At 44.8% G+C, this 19,300-nt stretch overlaps 2 protein-coding genes across 2 annotated transcripts; both read right to left on the bottom strand.

The window, feature by feature from the left end:
• Positions 1-2,296: 2,296 nt before the first annotated feature.
• On the bottom strand, positions 2,297-3,730 carry LOC125628906 (olfactory receptor 10A7-like). Its single transcript, XM_048834132.2, has one exon. It carries the CDS (start codon positions 3,723-3,725, stop codon positions 2,772-2,774), a length of 954 nt encoding a protein of 317 aa, XP_048690089.2. The 5' UTR covers positions 3,726-3,730; the 3' UTR covers positions 2,297-2,771.
• A 14,077-nt stretch (positions 3,731-17,807) lies between these two features.
• LOC125628931 (olfactory receptor 11A1) lies at positions 17,808-18,764 on the bottom strand. The gene has a single exon (XM_048834156.2). It carries the CDS (start codon positions 18,762-18,764, stop codon positions 17,808-17,810), a length of 957 nt encoding a protein of 318 aa, XP_048690113.2.
• Between the last annotated feature and the right edge of the window lie 536 nt (positions 18,765-19,300).

Below are 19,300 nucleotides of genomic sequence, written 5' to 3'. Positions count from 1 at the left end.
CTGGTAAGTGCCCTAACCCTAGCGACAGTCTGCTCGGGGGGGTGTCTCTCAGACTCTTCTGTTGAACCCGTCCCACTTTGTATCAAAAATTACATGTTCATTGTTGCAGGGACTTGAGTCAAGGTCTTCTATCTCCCAGCTGCATGCTCCGACCACTGGGCTGTACAGTCATTCTCATGTTTGCTCCCTGAGTTAATGCCTATTGAGGTATTTTATGCAAAGTGGAACGGCTTCAACAGCAAGCCTGAAAGAGATCCACCACTGAACACTCTATGGCCCGGGGTTTAGGGCACTCCCCTCAGAGGCGGGAGGCTTGCATTTAAATTCCTGCTCCAGCACAGGAACTTGAAGCTGGGTCTCCAGCATTGCAGGTGAGTGTTGCAACCATTGTCTAAAACACAGACCTCTGCTGCTTTCTTCTCCTCCAGCCATTTTGTGAACAAGCCCTAAGTCTCTTTGTCAATCCAGCCCTCTCACTCCCGAAAGTATTAGGCAAGTTCATGTCAGATAGTTTCAGTCAACAAAAACTGTATTTTTAGGTGAATAAACTGTTTAAAATGAAACATTTTATCCAGTTCTAATCCCAAATGCTAGAATGATGCCCTAACTAGTAGAACGTCCTTCCATCTTCCTTCCTTCTTCCTTCATATCTTCCTTCTTCCTCTTTCCCTTCTCTGTGCCCCCAATCCTCTCTCCTCAGCATATCTGCCCTCACTTCTTTTCATTTAGCCAAATCCTTCCTGACTAAACCCCACCCCAAAGCAGTAATCAGAATTAAAAACAAAAAGGCCTGGCTCTTCTGTGACATTGTGAGGCTTTGACTCTCTTTCTTCTGTTTCTGTGTTGTCTCTAGGCTTGGTAGAACTGGATAATATTGATGTTTATTTTTAAACATTTTTTATTATTTGTATTGATTTAAATTTTCACAGTTGTGGGAAATTATGAGGAGGGTCAGAGAGTTTTTTAATGACAGTAGCTGCTGAGATTCAAACTGTTAAAGCTTTGTAACCACGAAAACTCAAAGTCAGCATCACATCACAATGTACAGAGTAAATAGCCCTAAATCAAACTCTAATTAGTTCTCAAACAGCATTTTTCTTACTTAGCCCAACTGTAAATTTTTCACACCCCTGACTGACAAAAGTTTTACCAACAAAAGTGCTAGTGTAGACAAAGCCTGAGACTCTCTGACTCTGCGTCTGTACATTGCACAGCACAATGGGGCCAGGGCCAGGTTTCTGGATGGTCCTGTTACAGCCTGGCCATAATACAAAGGAATAATGACAATAATATTGCTTTGTCAATATTCATAAAAGCTGCAATTTTAGAGAATTACTGCTGCCCCGTAGTGCCCATAGGACAGGATACCTGCCACTTTCCCATCCCTCACCCTCTACCGGGGTAACCATTAAACAGTACAGCATCCCCTTTGTCATCAAGCATCCCCTTTGCCTTGTTTGCCATCCAATGGCTCTTACAGTGAATAAATGCCTGTTTCTCAATCCTCACCCTCTGCTTGTGAGGTCAGTAGTTCATGGCCTGTAGAAAGCACAGGAGGTTAACTAATGAGAATGGGGAGGCGTTACCCTCTCAGGTGCCGAAGGATGGTGTAGTGATAGAACCTGGAGCATGATGCGGGACATCTGCATTCAATTCCCTGCTCAACCACAGACTTTCTGTGTGGATTTGGGCATGCCCCGTAATCTACCCTGTGCCTCTGTTATACGGAGATGTGAATTCCCTACCTTCCGGCAGTGATTGTGAGGTGTCCTGTCATTTTATTTTTGTGATTCATTTTTTTAAAATTTTCATGAAGAAACAAACAATTGTTACAGCCCATACATGTTGCCTGACACTGCACATTTTACAGGCTAGCTAAAAAAAATATGCAATTATGCAACTTTGCAACTTGTCAAAACTACAAGACTAGGCAATAGAAAATCAGACAAACCTTGCCTGCAAGGGAGGGGGTAACAACATTTTTTTAAAAAGACACAAACTGGCAAAAAAAATGAAGTTGGGGAACGGGGGCAGGAAGTGGGAGGGAGAAAGCAGAGAGGTCCGGAGGAATGGAAGTCAGGCATTACTTCAGCATTTTTTATCCAAAAGTATCTGGAAACAGGGCCCACATTTCTTCAAATTCATATAATTTCTTTCCATATCGACAAGCTCTTCTTTCTTGAGGTGTCCCATTGTTAATGTTGGTGAGGGCCACCTCACATACCTAGATAGAATGACTTGAACGGATCATTTCCCACCCCCCACCCCATTTGAACACACAACAGGTTATGAAAATTCTATGCGCTCTGAAAAATCTTGGTGTCTCAAGTGGGGGTCCCCAGTGGCTGAGGCACCCAAAATCAATGTATCCTTTCAAATATTTTGTCATTCAGCCGGGACTGTCAAGGGACCTAGTGGAGTTAGGTAACACAACCCCACTGAAATTTAGATCCCTAACCCCCTTAGGATCCTTTGATAATCCCAGTGTAAATTGTTCTTTTATTTTATATTCTTACTTGAGCTTAGTGTATGGAATTGCCTAACTCGAACCAAGTGTAATACAGTTCAATTTTATTCTGAATGTAAAGATCCTGGTATTGACTGATCTCACATTTCATATATTTGCACATCCTCAAATATTATAGCAGCACATTCCCAAAGGCCTAGCCAGAACTAGGGACCACCCAGAATCTGGTTCTATAAAACAATAAGCCAGCTCTGCATCTCACCATTTCCCCTTAATACAGTAAGAAATAAAAACCTTGTGATTTCTAATTTCTTGTAAAATCTACACATTTACTGACAATTTTTCTCAGGGCCTCTTTCACCTCTTTGTTTCTCAGGCTGTATATGAAGGGATTGGCCATAGGTGTCAGAATTGTGTAGCAGACAGAGAACACTTTGTTTAGGTCTCTTAGTGTGTTGGTTTTTGGTAGCAGATACACAATGATCAGGGTCCCATAGAAAATGGTCACCACGATGAGGTGAGAGGAGCAGGTAGAAAATGCCTTTTGCCTCCCGGTGGTGGAAGGGATTCTCAGGATGGTGAAGATGATACACACGTAGGACATCATGGTTAATACAAATGGAGGCAGAGTGAATATAGCAGCCAGGATGGTAATGACAAGCTCTATCTGGTTGGTGCCATTGCAGTAGAGATTTAACATTTCTGTGGATTCACAGTAGAAATGATCAATTTCATTGGGGCCACAGAAAGTTAATTGTAACATAAGAAATATTACTATGATAACAGCCAGAAATCCATTTATCCAAGATCCAGCTGCTAACTGCAGGCAGAACCTGGTATTCATGAGGGCTGCATAATGGAGCGGTTTGCATATCGCCAAGTACCGATCATATGACATCACTGCTAGCAGATAGCATTCTGCAGCAGCAAAGAAACTAACAAAATAAAATTGTGTCATACAACCACTAACAGAAATGGTATTGTCCCCTGTCAGGAAACTGGCCAGAACCCTGGGCAGGAGGGTGGAGGTGTAGCAGGTCTCCAAGCAGGACAAGTTCCCCAGGAAGAAGTACATGGGGATGTGAAAGTGCCGATCAGCCACAACTAGCACAACAATGAGGATGTTCCCGGCCAAGGTCACAATGTAGATAGCTAGAAACAGCAGGAAGAGTAGGGCCAGCAGTTCAGGAAGATCCCTGAATCCCAGGAGGACGAATTCTGTGATGGACGTTTGATTCTTCCCTTCTGTGTTTGCCATGGGGTGTATCTAGGAAGGATAAAAAGTGAGGAAGAGAAAAATACGTCTTGGAGATTATTGGCAAAAACATACTTAAGCTTTAACCCAGCAAAGAAGAAGTTGGGGGGAAGGAAGCCCCCTGGTTTGATAATGGAGTTGCAGGAACAGAGCTGGCTGGCATGTTGACTCTTTGGATATATTATCGTAAGTTTTATGCAGCAGATTTAACAAAATATCAACATCTCTCGAATCGGACCAGGAACCCAGTTGCTATGTTGAAGGGTCTGAGAGCCCACCATAATGGGCAGCCATTTAGACACACATAGTTTGATTCACATCATCTCATATCTCTTCTCATAACAAAGTTTGTCCAAATGTGGGATACCATTACTGAGAAAGTCTTCATATTTTTGTATAAGCCCAATCAATCAATCAATAAATCTAGTGTTGGACATCAGACTAGAGGATCTAATGGTCTTTTGTGGCTTTCCAATCTATACATCTATGATTGTACCTCTGTGATTCTTTCACACTGTTACACAGTTCCAAAATATCAAAAATTCCCAACAGGTAGAGCCAGATTTACCACCTTTAGCAAATATTAATAAGAGTTGAACATCCTTTCCATTATATAAGTTGTGGAACCTGAAAATGTTGTTAAACTGTGCTGGGAATTCTTTCCCTGTAACATGAATTCTTGGACTATTAAGGCTGAGACTTCAATAGTACTCTATAGGAGTTAGGCACCCGCTCCTCTTGATGAGTTGGGCACCTAAATCCATTAAGGCACTTAGAAAATTCCAACCAATATTGGTAGGAAAGTTAAAACTTTTATTTCACTGATTTTTCTATTCTCTCTCTCTCTCTCTCTCTCTCTCTCTCTCTCTCTCTCTCTCTCTCTCTTCTTAAGTAATCAGCTGTATGTCCATCTTAAGTAATCAGCTGTATATCCATCTCTCTATCTCCCATGTATATAGAATGGGTGCTGTGTGTCTGCAGGCTACAGCGTCCCTGTTTCACCATCTGTATTTATCTCCAGCAGCTACAACTGGCTTTGTACCCTGCTATGGAATCCTCTCTGGGACCTTGTGACCAGTGTGAACCTCTAGTGACTCAGGATGGCCTCTTCAAAACAGGTGGGATCGATTGGTTCACATAACTAGCAGAGGGAAACAGGGTAAAAACAATTAAATCCTATGCACATATTGTCTGATTTCACACACCATTTCAGTCTCTTGCTGAAGTTCTCATAATCATCATCGCAGCCGTCCAGGAGGCTCCAGTCTTCCCTGGAAATGTTTTCCTTCAGGGTTGCCTTGTCGAAAGCTACCGGTTGGTGCCTTCTGTTCGCCGTACACAGTGCCTTTTTCTCCACCTTCACAGTGAACGTGAGTCTGGCTCTCAGCAGGCGATGGCCGCTTCCGGTGTTGAACGATGGCACTACTGAAATATCCTGCACGAAGCGTCGTCTATCTATCAGGAAGTAATCAATTTCATTCTTTGTCTTCGCATTTGGTGCGATCCGGGTCCATCTTCTGTTGGCCTTCTTTCGGAACCAGGTGTTACCAATGAACATTCTTCTCATCTCTGCCAATATATCTAGTCATTCTCGCACGTTTCATTCTCCAGTGCCTATGAACTTTTCGCCCTCTCTCCCTCTTCCAACCCTTGGCGTTAAAATCTCCCATCGCAATCCTTTATATGGAACTCTGAGCGAGGGTTTCCTCCAGCTCCTGATAGAATCCTTCCATATCATCATCTTCGCATGCACTTGTGGGAGCGTAGATCTGGATGATTTTGAGGGTACTGTTTTGGTTCAGTAGGAGGTAAAACACCCCAATACGTGATGACTTCAAATGGCATGAGATGATTTGTCTATCTAAACACTGCCTTTCCTTGCCAGTTTAAGAAGGTTCCACTTAACCCAGGTACCCCCAAAAAACAACGAGGCAGGTTGCCCCCTGGCCTCTCGGATAGTCTGACACCCCAGTCAGAATCTCTCCCCACTTATTCATAGATTCCAAGGCCAGAAGGGTCCCTGGGATCATCGCTGTGAAACACAGGCCGTAAGACATCCCTGAATTAATTCCTGTTTGAACTAGAGCAGATCCTTCAGAAAAAACATCCAATCCTGATTTTAAAATTTCCACTGATGGGAAATCCACCATGACTCTTTGGTAAATTGTTCCAGTGGTTAATTACCCACACTGATAAAAACTGTGCCTTATTTCTCGTATGAATTTGTCTAGCTTCAACTTCCAGCTCTTAACCCTTGTTATAACTTTCTCTGCTAGATTGATGAGCCCACCCTTATCACATTTCTGATCCCCACATGGTTACTTATGTCAAAGTCAGATTCAGGACTCACATAATTTGTCAGACCACTCTGTTAATTAGCAAAGCGCTTTGCCAGTGCACCCAGATATGTGAGTCCCTGCAAAAGCTCAAGCTAACTTATTTATACAGACAAGCCAAAGTCAATTTAACATAAGAGACAAAAGGAAGCAGAAACTGACAAATATACATACATATCTTATTTGGATACTAACGTTTACCAATCTTCTAGTTCAGTTGGAGCTCTAAGTTAATTAGTTTGAGGACCCATTGCCTCACACTCCTTAATGTTTCTCTTCATGACAACTATAGTTCAACAAACTCTTCAAGTAGCATTTTTAATGAATTATAATTTCAATATAATTCATTCTACTTTCACAATCCCTCCTTTTGGTCAAGCTACGCAATGACCAACAATGACTGGGTTCCACATATCAATCGTTCTTTACCTCTTTTTTCATCAGTGATATTTAAAATCATCAAATTAGCACTCTGGTTTGGGGCAGCTATCTGTGTAGCATGCCTGACACAATTTTGGATACAACAGGAAAGTAACTGAAAACATACAAAAATTATTAGGATTCCAAACAGGAGAGTTAGGGCTCCCTGAAACAACCAGTTTCCTATGCCAGAGAAATTGAAAAGAACTTGGCTCTTCGTGGGGAAGATATGCGATTTGTTCTAAGTGGCTAGCATGATCTATTACCTCATTGGTGCTGGTATATACACACAGCAGTCTTTTCCAATGCCGCCAGCACTATGTCCAATGCCTGATGGTTTTGGAGAACCATCTGTCGGATTGCCCCTGTTTCTTTGGCCAGGGCTTTTAAACTTCCTCCAGTTTCATTTGCCATTATTTCAACTACTGCTTGTAACCTTAGGAGCCTTTTTGCATGGTGTATTACTCCCCCTAATGGTATTAAGGAACCGCCAATGGCCTCTTCCCAGGTTAAGGGGCTTATGTTATTTACATACCATTGGGCATCTGTTAAGTCCCTTCTTTTTCGCCTGAAATTGCGGAGGTGTTCTCGAGGGAAGGTTCCTAGCACTCAGAATTGTGGGAAGAGTCGGGCGGGATAACAGATTCCTGACCAATTAGCTGGTAGTGCGGTATAAGCTCTGGTCTCACACACCCAGTGATGGCTTATTAAGGCCAGGAAGGGTCGGCTGCACCCATTTGTCATATTGGTGTTTGCAAAGGAGGAGTAGTATCCCCCAAAGGGTACAGGTTAATTCTCCTTACGAGGAGTGGTGTTATTTGCATGACATTGAAAGATTGTATTGTTTTCACTAAGGTTACTGTAGGGGATTGATTTCTCTGATTGATCCCAGGTTGAGAAAAAATTCATATCTCCATACCTGGCCCGCCACTTTTTAGTTTTGTTTGAATAATCCCATACACCATTGGCCACAATATGCTGAAGGCAACAGCTTTTCCCCAGATCCAGCCCTGTCCCATTACACACCCAACACCAGTGACCTTTTCCCTCCACCACACTTATCCATTTAGATGCATTTATTCCCACCGCTTCCCAAGTGTCATTGCTGTTCCATATTTTGTTAAACGGACGAGGCCCTCCAGTGAAGTCTGGGGACTTGAGTGGGATAGCCAGGACAGGAACACCAGTTTGAGAGTGGGCTGGGATGTGGCTGCAGACCCAGCAATTAGAAATATTAAGGTTCTGAACTATCCACACCTGCTGCTGGATAAAAGAATTGTCATTGTGGTCTCCCCAGATCGTAAGATACCAGCAGCCGAGGAACAGGCAGAGGCGTGTGTTGGAGGCAAGGCTCTTCTGGGTCTGACAACCTCAACTGAGGGAACCGCAGTCACGGTTTTACGCCCACCAGGCACTCGCTACTGCTTTTTTTTTTTTTTTGTCGTCTGCTTCTGGCAACCCTTACGAGAGCGTAGATTGTAAGGTATTGCAGACTGTTCCTCTACGTCTTCTTCTGGAGTCAAAATTGACTCTGCGTTGTCCTGAGGTGATGATTGGTTCTCTGGGGATGGTGCCTTCTTACACTGTGAAGCATGTATCCATGCTGCGATGCCAGATAGTTTAACAGCCGTCTGTGTTGTAAGCAGTACCTGATGAGGACCCTTCCACCGGGGCTCCAAGGTGTGCTTTCAATGATGGCGCCGTACGTAGACCCAATCACCTGGCTCGAGGTTGTGGCAAGTGTCAGAGGTGGGTTCTGTGGGCCAGGGGGGCTCAAACCTGTGAATGGAAGTGACTTACAGCTTGCATTAGTCCCTTGCAATACTGAAGGAGCGCACTGTGAGTCAAGTTCAAATCTGGAATGGGAGTAATGATAGTCATAGCTCGCATAGGGCGTCCCATAACAATTTCAAAGGGACTTAATTTATGCCTTTGGGATGGAGTGGATCTCATGTCCATAAGGGCTAATGGTAAGGCTACTGGCCAGCTTAATCCTGGAGAGTCACAAATTTTAGCAAGCTTATTCTTAAGTACACCATTTCGTCTTTCAACTGCACCTGCACTCTGTGGGTGGTAGGGACAGTGCAACAGGTGTTTGATATGCAATATACGGTCCAGGTGTTGAACAAATTGTCAAGTAAAATGTGTACCCCAATCACTGGACAGAGTAGCAGGAATTCCCTTGGCAGGCACAATATGATTTAACAAACATTTGGCAACAGACAGTGAGTCAGCCTTGCGACAAGGAAAGGCTTCAATCCAACCAGAGAATAAACATACCATAACAATATGAATTCATATTGTTGACACTTAGGCATTTGTACAAAATCAAGTTGCCAATACAAGAACGGTGCTTCAGGCAGACCCCAGAACCCCTGGGCCACTTTTACAGGTTTACCAATATTATGGCTTTGGCAAATGGTACAGGATGCACAGTGGCGGGCTGCAAAAGAGCTAAAATGGGGGGCCCACCATCCTGTCTTAGTTACAGCAGAGACCATCCCCTCGTCTCTGACATGCGAAACACCATGTAGCAGGGTGGCCAGAGACGGGTAGAGTGAAAAGGGGGCTAAAAGGGCGCCAATAGGTGAGCGCCAAAAAGAATCAGGATGTAGAGAGCAACCTTGGGCAACCCAGGATTCTTTCTCGGTTTCTGGGGCAGAGTCTTGGAGCAGGGTGAGGTCAGTGAGGGACCAGGAGGGTAAGAGGACAGCGGAGAACAAGGGAATCAGACATTTCGACTAGGCGCACTGCAGCAGCCACAGCACGCAGGTAGGGGGGTAAGCCTTGGGCAACAGGGTCTAAAGTGGCAGAGAAATAAGCCACTGGGTGGTTCTTTTCTCTGTGCATCTGAGTGAGAACTCCAAGTGCACACCCAGATTGTTCGTGGCAGAAAAGGGTAAAAGGCTTAGAATAGTCAGGCAGCCCTAAGGCAGGGGCAGAAGCCAAACCCTGTTTGAGGGAAACAAAGGCAGAATTGGCCTCAGGGGGCCATGGCATGGGGTCAGGCACAGAGAATCGAGTGAGTTCCTGGAGAGGTTTTGCAAGGGAGGCATATTGGGGAATTCATTGTCTGCAAAATCCAGCCATGCCTAAAAACTTCTGGACCTGGCGTGGGGAGCGGGGTCGGGGAAAGGTAAGGATAGCTTGGACGCAGGTGGGAGAAGGTGCACGGGAACCCTGGGAGAGGAGAAAGCCGAGGTATGTGACAGAAGCTTGACAGAGTTGTAGTTTAGAGCGAGAAGCTTTGTGACCCTTATTTGCTAGGGCAGTAAGGAGCACTAAAGAGTCAGTTTCAGAGGCAAACAATGAAGGGGAATAGAAGAGTAGATCATCTACATATTGGACTAGTGTGGACCTGGACGGGAAAACAATGTCAGCAAGGTCTCGGGCTAATGCTTGGGAAAAATATGACCGGCTTTCAGTATACCCCTGGGGCAGTGTGGTCCATGTGTACTGTTGCCCCTTGTAAGAAAAGGAAAACAGGAACTGGGAGTCAGGGTGAACCGGGACAGAAAAGAAAGTAGAGCACAAATCAACAACAGTAAAATGAGTTGCATCTGGTGGGATAGAAGCCAGAATCTTTGAGAGAGGCAAGTTTTGATTCTGTCCACCTATGATTTGCCTCTTCCCACCACTGCATGAAACAATCAACCTCTCCTTTGCCAATTTAGTTTTAGGTTGGCCGAGTTTGTCTTTTAAGACGTCTACTCGGTCTTTGTCTCAAATTCCTAACAGTGGCCACTGAATTTTGGGATTCTCCTGAGTTAGCCTAGACCATTTTTCCAGAAATTTACAGGAGTCTGGACCCTTCCTAAAATACACAAATTGAGCCAGCATTCCTTTAGGGAACTGTCCCGACTTAGACGTCTGGTTACCCATACAGGAGGATTTTACACACCAATCACACAAGAAGGAAAGTCGGGTTCGTCAGAGCGATGTCTGATGCAACACACAAAAGGAGCCCATAGGCCTCAATCGCCTTTGCTTTCACACCAAGGGTTTTACCCAAGGCGCGGTGCAGCTGCGATTGTGCAGATTTCACTCACTCAGACCATGGGGACAGGAACCCTTTGGTCAGCTGATCCCCGGACGGAGATGGCGCCCAGACTCAAACACACCACAGGGAGGACGGATAGACACAGAGACAAGACAGTCCTCACTCTGGACAAAACACAGAAATAATTACCTGACCAGATTCCTGATGTCAGAGCCCGGGATTCCTACCAGAACAGAGTGGGAACCAACGGGTTCGATGGTGTAGACTTCACTGTGGTCATGCACTCTTCTGTTCTGGCGGAGGACTGCTAGGGCCAAATGCCCAGCTGCCGGCTTGCCACGGCCATCCTAAGAACAGTCAGGAGTCACACAGCCCCAGTGAAGACAGTTGCCATCTCAGTGGAACCTCCAAATTGTCAAAGTCAGATTCAGGACTCACATAATTTGTCAGACCACTCTGTTTATTAGCAAAGCACTTTGCCAATGCACCCAGATATGTGAGTCCCTGCAAAAGCTCAAGCTAACTTATTTATACAGCTAAGCCAAAGCCAATTTAACGTAAGAGACAAAAGGAATCAGAAACTGACAAATATACATACATATCTTATTTGCACATTGTTTACCAATCTCCTAGCTCCTTAATGTTTCTCTTACCGACAACTATATTTCAACAAAACCTTCAAGTAGCATTTCTTTAATGAATTATAATTTCAATATAATTCATTCTGCTTTCAACATGGTTACTTACAGACTGTGATCAGTTCGCCCCTTAACCTGCTCCTTGTTAAACTGAACTGATTGAACTCCTTGAGTCTTCCAATCCTTTAATCGTCCTCATGGCTATTCGCTGAACCCTTCTTGAATTGTGAATTGTGGGCACCACAACTGGACACAGGATTCCAGCAGTGGTCGTACCAGTGCCAAATACAGAGGAAAAATAGCCTCTTTACTCTAGATTACCCTGTTTATATATCCAAGCATCACATTAACCCTTTGAGCCACAGGCTGGTTTTTTATCCACTCCAAAGTCCCTTAGTTCAGGGTTCCTGCCCAAAGGTCCCCTGGGGGTTCGAGAAGGGCGTCTGAACCTGACTACACTGGTTCATGCAGTGTCGTAGCTGAAAGCTTGTCTCTCTCACCAATGAAAGTTGGTCCAATAAGAGATATTACCTCACCCACCCTGTATCTCTAATACGCTGCTTCATGCATTTCTCCTAAGGGGCTTTTCCCTTTGAGCATTAGACCACTGAGGTCAGTCTACGGCTATCATGAGGGAGTGCTTGCAGAATTTAACCCTTATCTACCCATACCACAGCCACCCAAAGTAACTGTGAGTATCAGCAGGACTTGGACCCGGGCCTGTAAGGTTAACGGGTAAGTAATATCCCCATACTGCAACCTGGCAGTGCCTGTAGCTGACTCATTCCCTGTGGCCCATAATCTGCAGTGGTTGTACGCCACAGTAAATTCCATCCTGCGTGATCGGACTGAAAGTACTCTTGGCTCCTTGACCCTATATTCACCTATGGGGTTCACCAAGAAGTGTCCAGGCAACAGTGTGGATCCCAGCCAGCTGCCATGACGGCCCTGCTTCTCTGTGTCTGAAGTCCTGGTACGGACCTCGACTCTGACTTGCATTCTGACTCCTGATCGACCCCTGGAAACACAACTGGGATGCTGATACCTGGTTTTGACCCTCGTCCCAATTCCTGATTCTGTCTCCAGCTCTGATCCTCAGCTTGACTCTTGACCCTAATACTAACTCTGACCCCTGGCTTCAGTTCCGGGATCTCCAGCTCCTAACACTTGTCCTACCTACCTTTGCCCAGCATCCTGACACAGACGATGTATCATAAAAGTGAATACAGATACTTCCCACGTTCTTCACAGAAGGCAAATTTTAAATTGCTCATGCTTAATTACTCAAGCACTTTAATATCCTGGTTTAGAAGGTGATATATAAATGCAAAGCAGCAGCAGTTTGGAATTGGGTGCTCACCTCTATTCATAGGACAGCTCACACTTGAGTTGATGAACTCATTTCTCAGGGTTTGAGTTTGACAAGGTGGGTGAGGTAATACCTTTTATTGGACCAACTTCTGCTGGCGAGAGACATGTTTTCGACTATACAGAGCTCTTCAGGGTTTGGCAGACAGGACTCCGGTCCCACTGAGGTTCTTGTCTTTCATCATTCTGCAGAAATGGGACTTTCTCAGTAAAGAGACCTGCAGTTATCTGAAGGGATGAGCTGGTGCCTGTGATCTACCTTTGGAAAATGGGCTTCCCCTTTGATTTTATAAGTGTAAATGCTCTCTCATATTTGTATTCTTTCTTCATGCTTTTCAATACAGTCCCACTTCAACCTTTCTCCCAGTTGGTTCATTCTGTGTCTCCAAAGCGTTGTAGCTAACAATGCCCACTGTGAGTTGCAATTATACAAGTCCCATTCTACATCACGTTTTAGTCTAATGATCCTTTGTGGAAAATATTTTAGATCATGGACAAACACCAGCTTACATTTTTGGGAGATGCCTGTCCAAGGTGATGGCCAGTTATCATGTACTTGCACCGCCCTGAATTAGTATTCAAGAGATGCTGCCATCTAATGGGCATTTTTGAAAATAGCAGCCCATATCTCACTCTTACAACATGCTGCCACCTAGTGGCCATTTTACCGTATAACTTTCCCATTATTGACAGGTTTCAGAGTAACAGCCGTGTTAGTCTGTATCCACAAAAAGAAAAGGAGGACTTGTGGCACCTTAGAGACTAACCAATTTATTTGAGCATAAGCTTTCGTGAGCTACAGCTCACTTCATCCGATGCATTCAGTGGAAAACACAGTGGGGAGATTTATATACATCTTCTACACTTTCCACAGTATGCATCGGATGAAGTGAGCTGTAGCTCACGAAAGCTTATGCTCAAATAAATTGGTTAGTCTCTAAGGTGCCACAAGTACTCCTTTTCTTTTTGCGAATACAGACTAACACGGCTGCTACTCTGAAACCTGTCATTATGTGGACAGAGTTGGCATCGGGCTTTGTTGCAAAGATAGGTTCCTGGGTTAGTGTTTTTGGTGTGTGGTGTGTGGTTGCCGGAGAGTATTTGCTTCAGGTTGCGGGGCTGTCTGTAAGCGAGGACTGTGAGAGTGAGGGATCATTTTTCAGGATAGGTTATAAATCTTTGACGATGCACTGGAGACGTTTTAGTTGGGGGCTGAAAGTGACAGCTGGTGGCGTTCTGTTATTTTCTTTGTTGGGCCTGTCCTGTAGTAGGTGACTTCTGGGTACTCTTCTGGCTCTATCAATCTGTTTCTTCACTTCAGCAGGTGGGTATTGTAGTTTTAAGAATGCTTGATGGAGATCTTGTAGGTGTTTGTCTCTGTCTGAGGGATTGGAGCAAATGCAGTTGTATCTTAGAGCTTGGCTGTAGACAATGGATCGTGTGGTGAGCCATCAGGGGCTCGTTCACCTGCACATCTACCAATGTGCTATATACCATCATGTGCCAGCAATGCCCCTCTGCCATGTACATTGGCCAAACCGGACAGTCTCTACGCAAAAGAATAAATGGACAGAAATCTGACATCAGGAATCATAACATTCAAAAACCGGTAGAAGAACACTTCAACCTCTGTGGCCACTCAGTAAAAGATCTAAGGGTGGCAATTTTGCAACAGAAAAGCTTCAAAAACAGACTCCAGCGAGAAACTGCTGAGCTTGAATTAATATGCAAACTAGATACCATTAACTTGGGTTTGAATAGAGTGGCTGGATCATTACACATATTGAATCTATTTCACCATGTTAAGTATCCTCACACCTTCTTGTCAACTGTCTGAATGGGCCATCTTGATGATCACTACAAAAGTTTTTTTCTCTTTCTAATAATAGCTCATCTTAACTAATTAGACTCTCATAGTTTGTATGGTAACTTCCAACTTATATATATATATATATATATATATATATCATAGAATCATAGAATATCAGGGTTGGAAGGGACCCCAGAAGGTCATCTAGTCCAACCCCCTGCTCGAAGCAGGACCAATTCCCAGTTAAATCATCCCAGCCAGGGCTTTGTCAAGCCTGACCTTAAAAACCTCTAAGGAAGGAGATTCTACCACCTCCCTAGGTAACGCATTCCAGTGTTTCACCACCCTCTTAGTGAAAAAGTTTTTCCTAATATCCAATCTAAACCTCCCCCACTGCAACTTGAGACCATTACTCCTCGTTCTGTCATCTGCTACCATTGAGAACAGTCTAGAGCCATCCTCTTTGGAACCCCCTTTCAGGTAGTTGAAAGCAGCTATCAAATCCCCCCTCATTCTTCTCTTCTGCAGGCTAAACAATCCCAGCTCCCTCAGCCTCTCCTCATAACTCATGTGTTCCAGTCCCCTAATCATTTTTGTTGCCCTTCGCTGGACTCTCTCCAATTTATCCACATCCTTCTTGAAGTGTGGGGCCCAAAACTGGACACAGTACTCCAGATGAGGCCTCACCAATGTCGAATAGAGGGGAACGATCACGTCCCTCGATCTGCTTGCTATGCCCCTACTTATACATCACAAAATGCCATTGGCCTTCTTGGCAACAAGGGCACACTGCTGACTCATATCCAGCTTCTCGTCCACTGTCACCCCTAGGTCCTTTTCCGCAGAACTGCTGCCTAGCCATTCGGTCCCTAGTCTGTAGCTGTGCATTGGGTTCTTCCGTCCTAAGTGCAGGACCCTGCACTTATCCTTATTGAACCTCATCAGATTTCTTTTGGCCCAATCCTCCAATTTGTCTAGGTCTTTCTGTATCCTATCCCTCCCCTCCAGCGTATCTACCACTCCTCCCAGTTTAGTATCATCCGCAAATTTGCTGAGAGTGCAATCCACACCATCCTCCAGATCATTTATGAAGATATTGAACAAAACCGGCCCCAGGACCGACCCTTGGGGTACTCCACTTGATACTGGCTGCCAACTAGATATGGAGCCATTGATCACTACCCGTTGAGCCCGACAATCTAGCCAGCTTTCTACCCACCTTGTAGTGCATTCATCCAGCCCATACTTCCTTAACTTGCTGACAAGAATACTGTGGGAGACCGTGTCAAAAGCTTTGCTAAAGTCAAGAAACAATACATCCACTGCTTTCCCTTCATCCACAGAACCAGTAATCTCATCATAAAAGGCGATTAGATTAGTCAGGCATGACCTTCCCTTGGTGAATCCATGCTGGCTGTTCCTGATCACTTTCCTCTCATGCAAGTGCTTCAGGATTGATTCTTTGAGGACCTGCTCCATGATTTTTCCAGGGACTGAAAATATATATATATATATATATATATATATATATATATATATATATATATATATATATATCTTATTATATGTTCCATTCTATACATCCGATGAAGTGAGCTGTAGCTTACAAAAGCTTATGCTCTAATAAATTATTTAGTCTCTAAGGTGCCACCAGTACTCCTGTTCTTTTTCCCATTATTGTATTGGCTACTGAACTCTGTTGGTTACTAGACAGTATTTCTGACACCCCCACCCGCCTCATTTCCTCTACTCTGCTGCCATCTAGTGTTGATTTCCCAGCATGACAGCCTGTTGTTCTCTCCTCTAGTGGATTCTTCTCTCTATAGCTGCCTCTTTCCTGTTCTTGACTCTCATGTCAGCTGGTGGCCGTTATTTAATATAACGGCCCATAACTCACTCCATAACATCTGCTATTATCCACCTTTCACTGTGCAGCGCAGAGGTCCTCGTCTCTTCAGTGCTCTCTACTCAGCACTTACACACCGTTATACAGCTTCACCTGCCTTTCCATTGGTCATTTGGCAACATAACTTCTCCTTTCTTGCCCTTCAACTTTGGCAGCTGTTCGTTGGGCATCACAGCTGCACCTGTCCTCTCTGCCCTCTTGTGGCCCTAGACAGCATAATTGCATCTCTCCTCATTTCTTACCTACTGCTAGGTGTGTGCTGTTTCAAACTATAGCCACTGGGAACAAAATCATACAAAAAATGATTGCAACATTAGTGGCTACAAGAGCGCATACAGTGGCAGCAGCTCTCAAAGGCTTAGCAGGGGTTTCCCATCCATCCAATGCCTTTCTGTTGATGTGGGCTCTGTGTCCAATGGAAATGCATAGATTGAAGCTACCATGACAGATTCCCAGTGGCTCTCCAGGCTGAGATTCTCAGAGGCGTGTAAGGTGAGATGCATCCATCTCCCATTTCAAAGGGATTTGGGTGACTAACTCTGTTATGTCCCTTGTGAAATCCCTTCCGCAGAGTCGGAGCCCTACAATTCTCACTGGTGCCCAGCTCCCCGACCTCTGGCCAAGCCCTGACGTGATCCCAGTGACTGAGCCAGCGCCGTGTTTGGCATTGCAGAAGTTCTGCCCGTTGGTAGGTGGTAGCTGCTTCCTCTCACCATCAGTTGCCTCACCCCCTGAGGAAAGGGCCCTGTGTGGAGCACAGCTGTCTGTGGTACCTGGGGCTGACTAGACACTGTGCCCTCAGAACTAGCCCTGTCGGACATTGTGGTTTTTGCAGTTAGTTTTGGGGATGTTCATTGTAACAGGTCCCCTCCCTTTGAACTGCTCTGTGCAGCTGGTGGAAGCAGAGCAGCTGGTGCCCTGCAGGGTCATGAGCAGAGTCCCTCGTCAGTGACCGTTTGACAGACCCAACCCCAGGAACGGCCTCAGTTCTACGGGTGCCCTGGCAAACCCCCATCTGGGCCTGGACAGTCCCAGGGGACCTGGCGTGTGAGTCTACCTCTTTGTTTGCCCAACCTCCCTGCCTCCAAGGGCCCAGTATGCCTGGAGCTGTTGCTTTTCCGGAGCTGGTCACAGCCGGGTGTAGCCCAGATAAGAGCTATAACGCTGTTCCTGGTGAAGTGTCCAGAGGTCACTGCTGGGGCCTGGTTGTTTGCCTCTGGCCTCTGTGAGTTCAGTGAAGATGGTTGGTTTGCAGAGGTTTATGATGGTAATAAGCACAATTTCAGGGGTGGCAGATTTCGCAGGCTTACATTCCCATCTCTGCTGCACAAGGAGTTACTATTTTCATTGTCCAAACATTTATTTTGATCAAGAATGGCTTTTTTAAACATCTAAACAATTGGTTAAAATTTTGTCTCCATTCTGCCTAGTGCCCATAACTCCATGATGGAAACATGGTTATGGCCACCTCCATCCCTGGTCCTTCCACTGAGATGGACAACACTGAGTGCTGAGATTTTCACTAGGACTTTTCAACTTAATTTTAATGGGGGATGATTGCTTAAGTCACCCAGACAGCCTGATGTTTTCAAAGCTAAATTATTATCTCAGAGTCTCTGCACGTTTTTGCGAAAGCTGCATTTACTGAATGCTTTCCTCAAAGCTTCCTTGACCTCTCTGTTTCTCAGGCTGTAGACGAGGGGGTTTACCAGGGGAGGCAGGACCGTGTAGCAAAGAGAGAGCACTTTGTTTAGGTCTCTCAGTGTATCATGTTTCGGTAGCATGTACACAATCATTAGGGTTCCATAGAAAATTGTCACCACAATGAGGTGAGAGGAGCAGGTGGAAAAGGCCTTTTGCCTCCTGGTGGTGGAAGGGATTCTCAGGATGGTGGCGATGATGCACATGTAGGATGTCAGGGTTAGTAGGAATGGAGGCAGGGTGAATACACAGGATAGTATGAAATCCCCCAATATGACCAGGTGTGTGTCACTGCAGGAGAGTTCCATAAATGGGATGACATCACAATAGAAATGGTCCATTTCATTCGGGCCACAGAATATTAACTGTGATAGGAATAAGACAAAGATGGTAAGAGCCAAAAAACCATTTAACCAGGAGCCAGCAGCCAATTTGAAGGAAAACCTAATATTCATAAGAGTTGAATAGTGCAGGGGTTTACATATCGCTAAATACCGATCATAAGACATCACTGCTAGGAGACAGCATTCTGTAGCCACCAGAGAACCAAAGAAATACAGTTGTAAGATGCAGCCACTGACTGAGATGGTTTTGTCCCCAGTCAGGAGACTGGCCAGCATCCGGGGCATGATGGCTGAAGTGTAGCAGGTCTCTACACAGGACAAATTCCCCAGGAAGAAGTACATGGGGCTGTGAAGATGCTGGTCAGCCACAACGAGCACCACAATGAGGGTGTTCCCAACCACTGTTCCCATGTAGATCACTAGGAAAATTAGGAAGAGAAGAATTTGCAGGTCAGGGAGATCCCCGAATCCCAGGAGGAAGAATTCTGTGATGGCTGTTTGGTTTCTGCAGTCTGCCATTGGTTGAGTCTAGGAACAATAAATCTGTGCGACTGAATTGGAAGGACACAGAGTTAAAAGTTAATCATATCTCGTGAATTAATTCCATAAATATTCAGAAACTCCCTCCCTCTCCTGGTTACAGGCTGAAATTTTAAGACTAAATTTAGATTTCAGAGCAAAGTGCCAGGAAACTGAGTCCGAGGACAGAAAATTGCTCTCATGGGAAAGAGGGTGTTCGACATGTATACCAGTGATTACTATAACAGCCCATTTATCTGGTAGCCACATACTGATATGACAGATCAGATCATTTCTCTGTCTACCATATCCTATCTATGACATACCAGAGCTTAACAATGATGCTTAAATGCTGTATTTCACTTCTGGCAATGGCCAGAATCATGCCACGTCTTATGAGTCAAAATCAAACATCAACTAAAATCTTGGACTGAGATTTTTCAATGTGGTCTAGAGTTCTTAGGCACCGCCCTGCTGTTAGATTTCTTTCTATTAATTCTAACAATATATCCTGGTACATTCAGCATTTCAATGCC

This window comes from Caretta caretta, chromosome 14 (genome assembly GCF_965140235.1).
Source record: "Caretta caretta isolate rCarCar2 chromosome 14, rCarCar1.hap1, whole genome shotgun sequence".
Classification (NCBI taxonomy): domain Eukaryota; kingdom Metazoa; phylum Chordata; order Testudines; family Cheloniidae; genus Caretta; species Caretta caretta.
This window is presented reverse-complemented; position numbering and strand designations above follow the sequence as displayed.

Excerpts from the sequence above, each read along its gene's own strand:
- LOC125628906 (XM_048834132.2), bottom strand. The coding sequence starts at position 3,725 with ATGGCAAACACAGAAGGGAAGAATCAAACGTCCATCACAGAATTCGTC.
- LOC125628931 (XM_048834156.2), bottom strand. The coding sequence starts at position 18,764 with ATGGCAGACTGCAGAAACCAAACAGCCATCACAGAATTCTTCCTCCTG.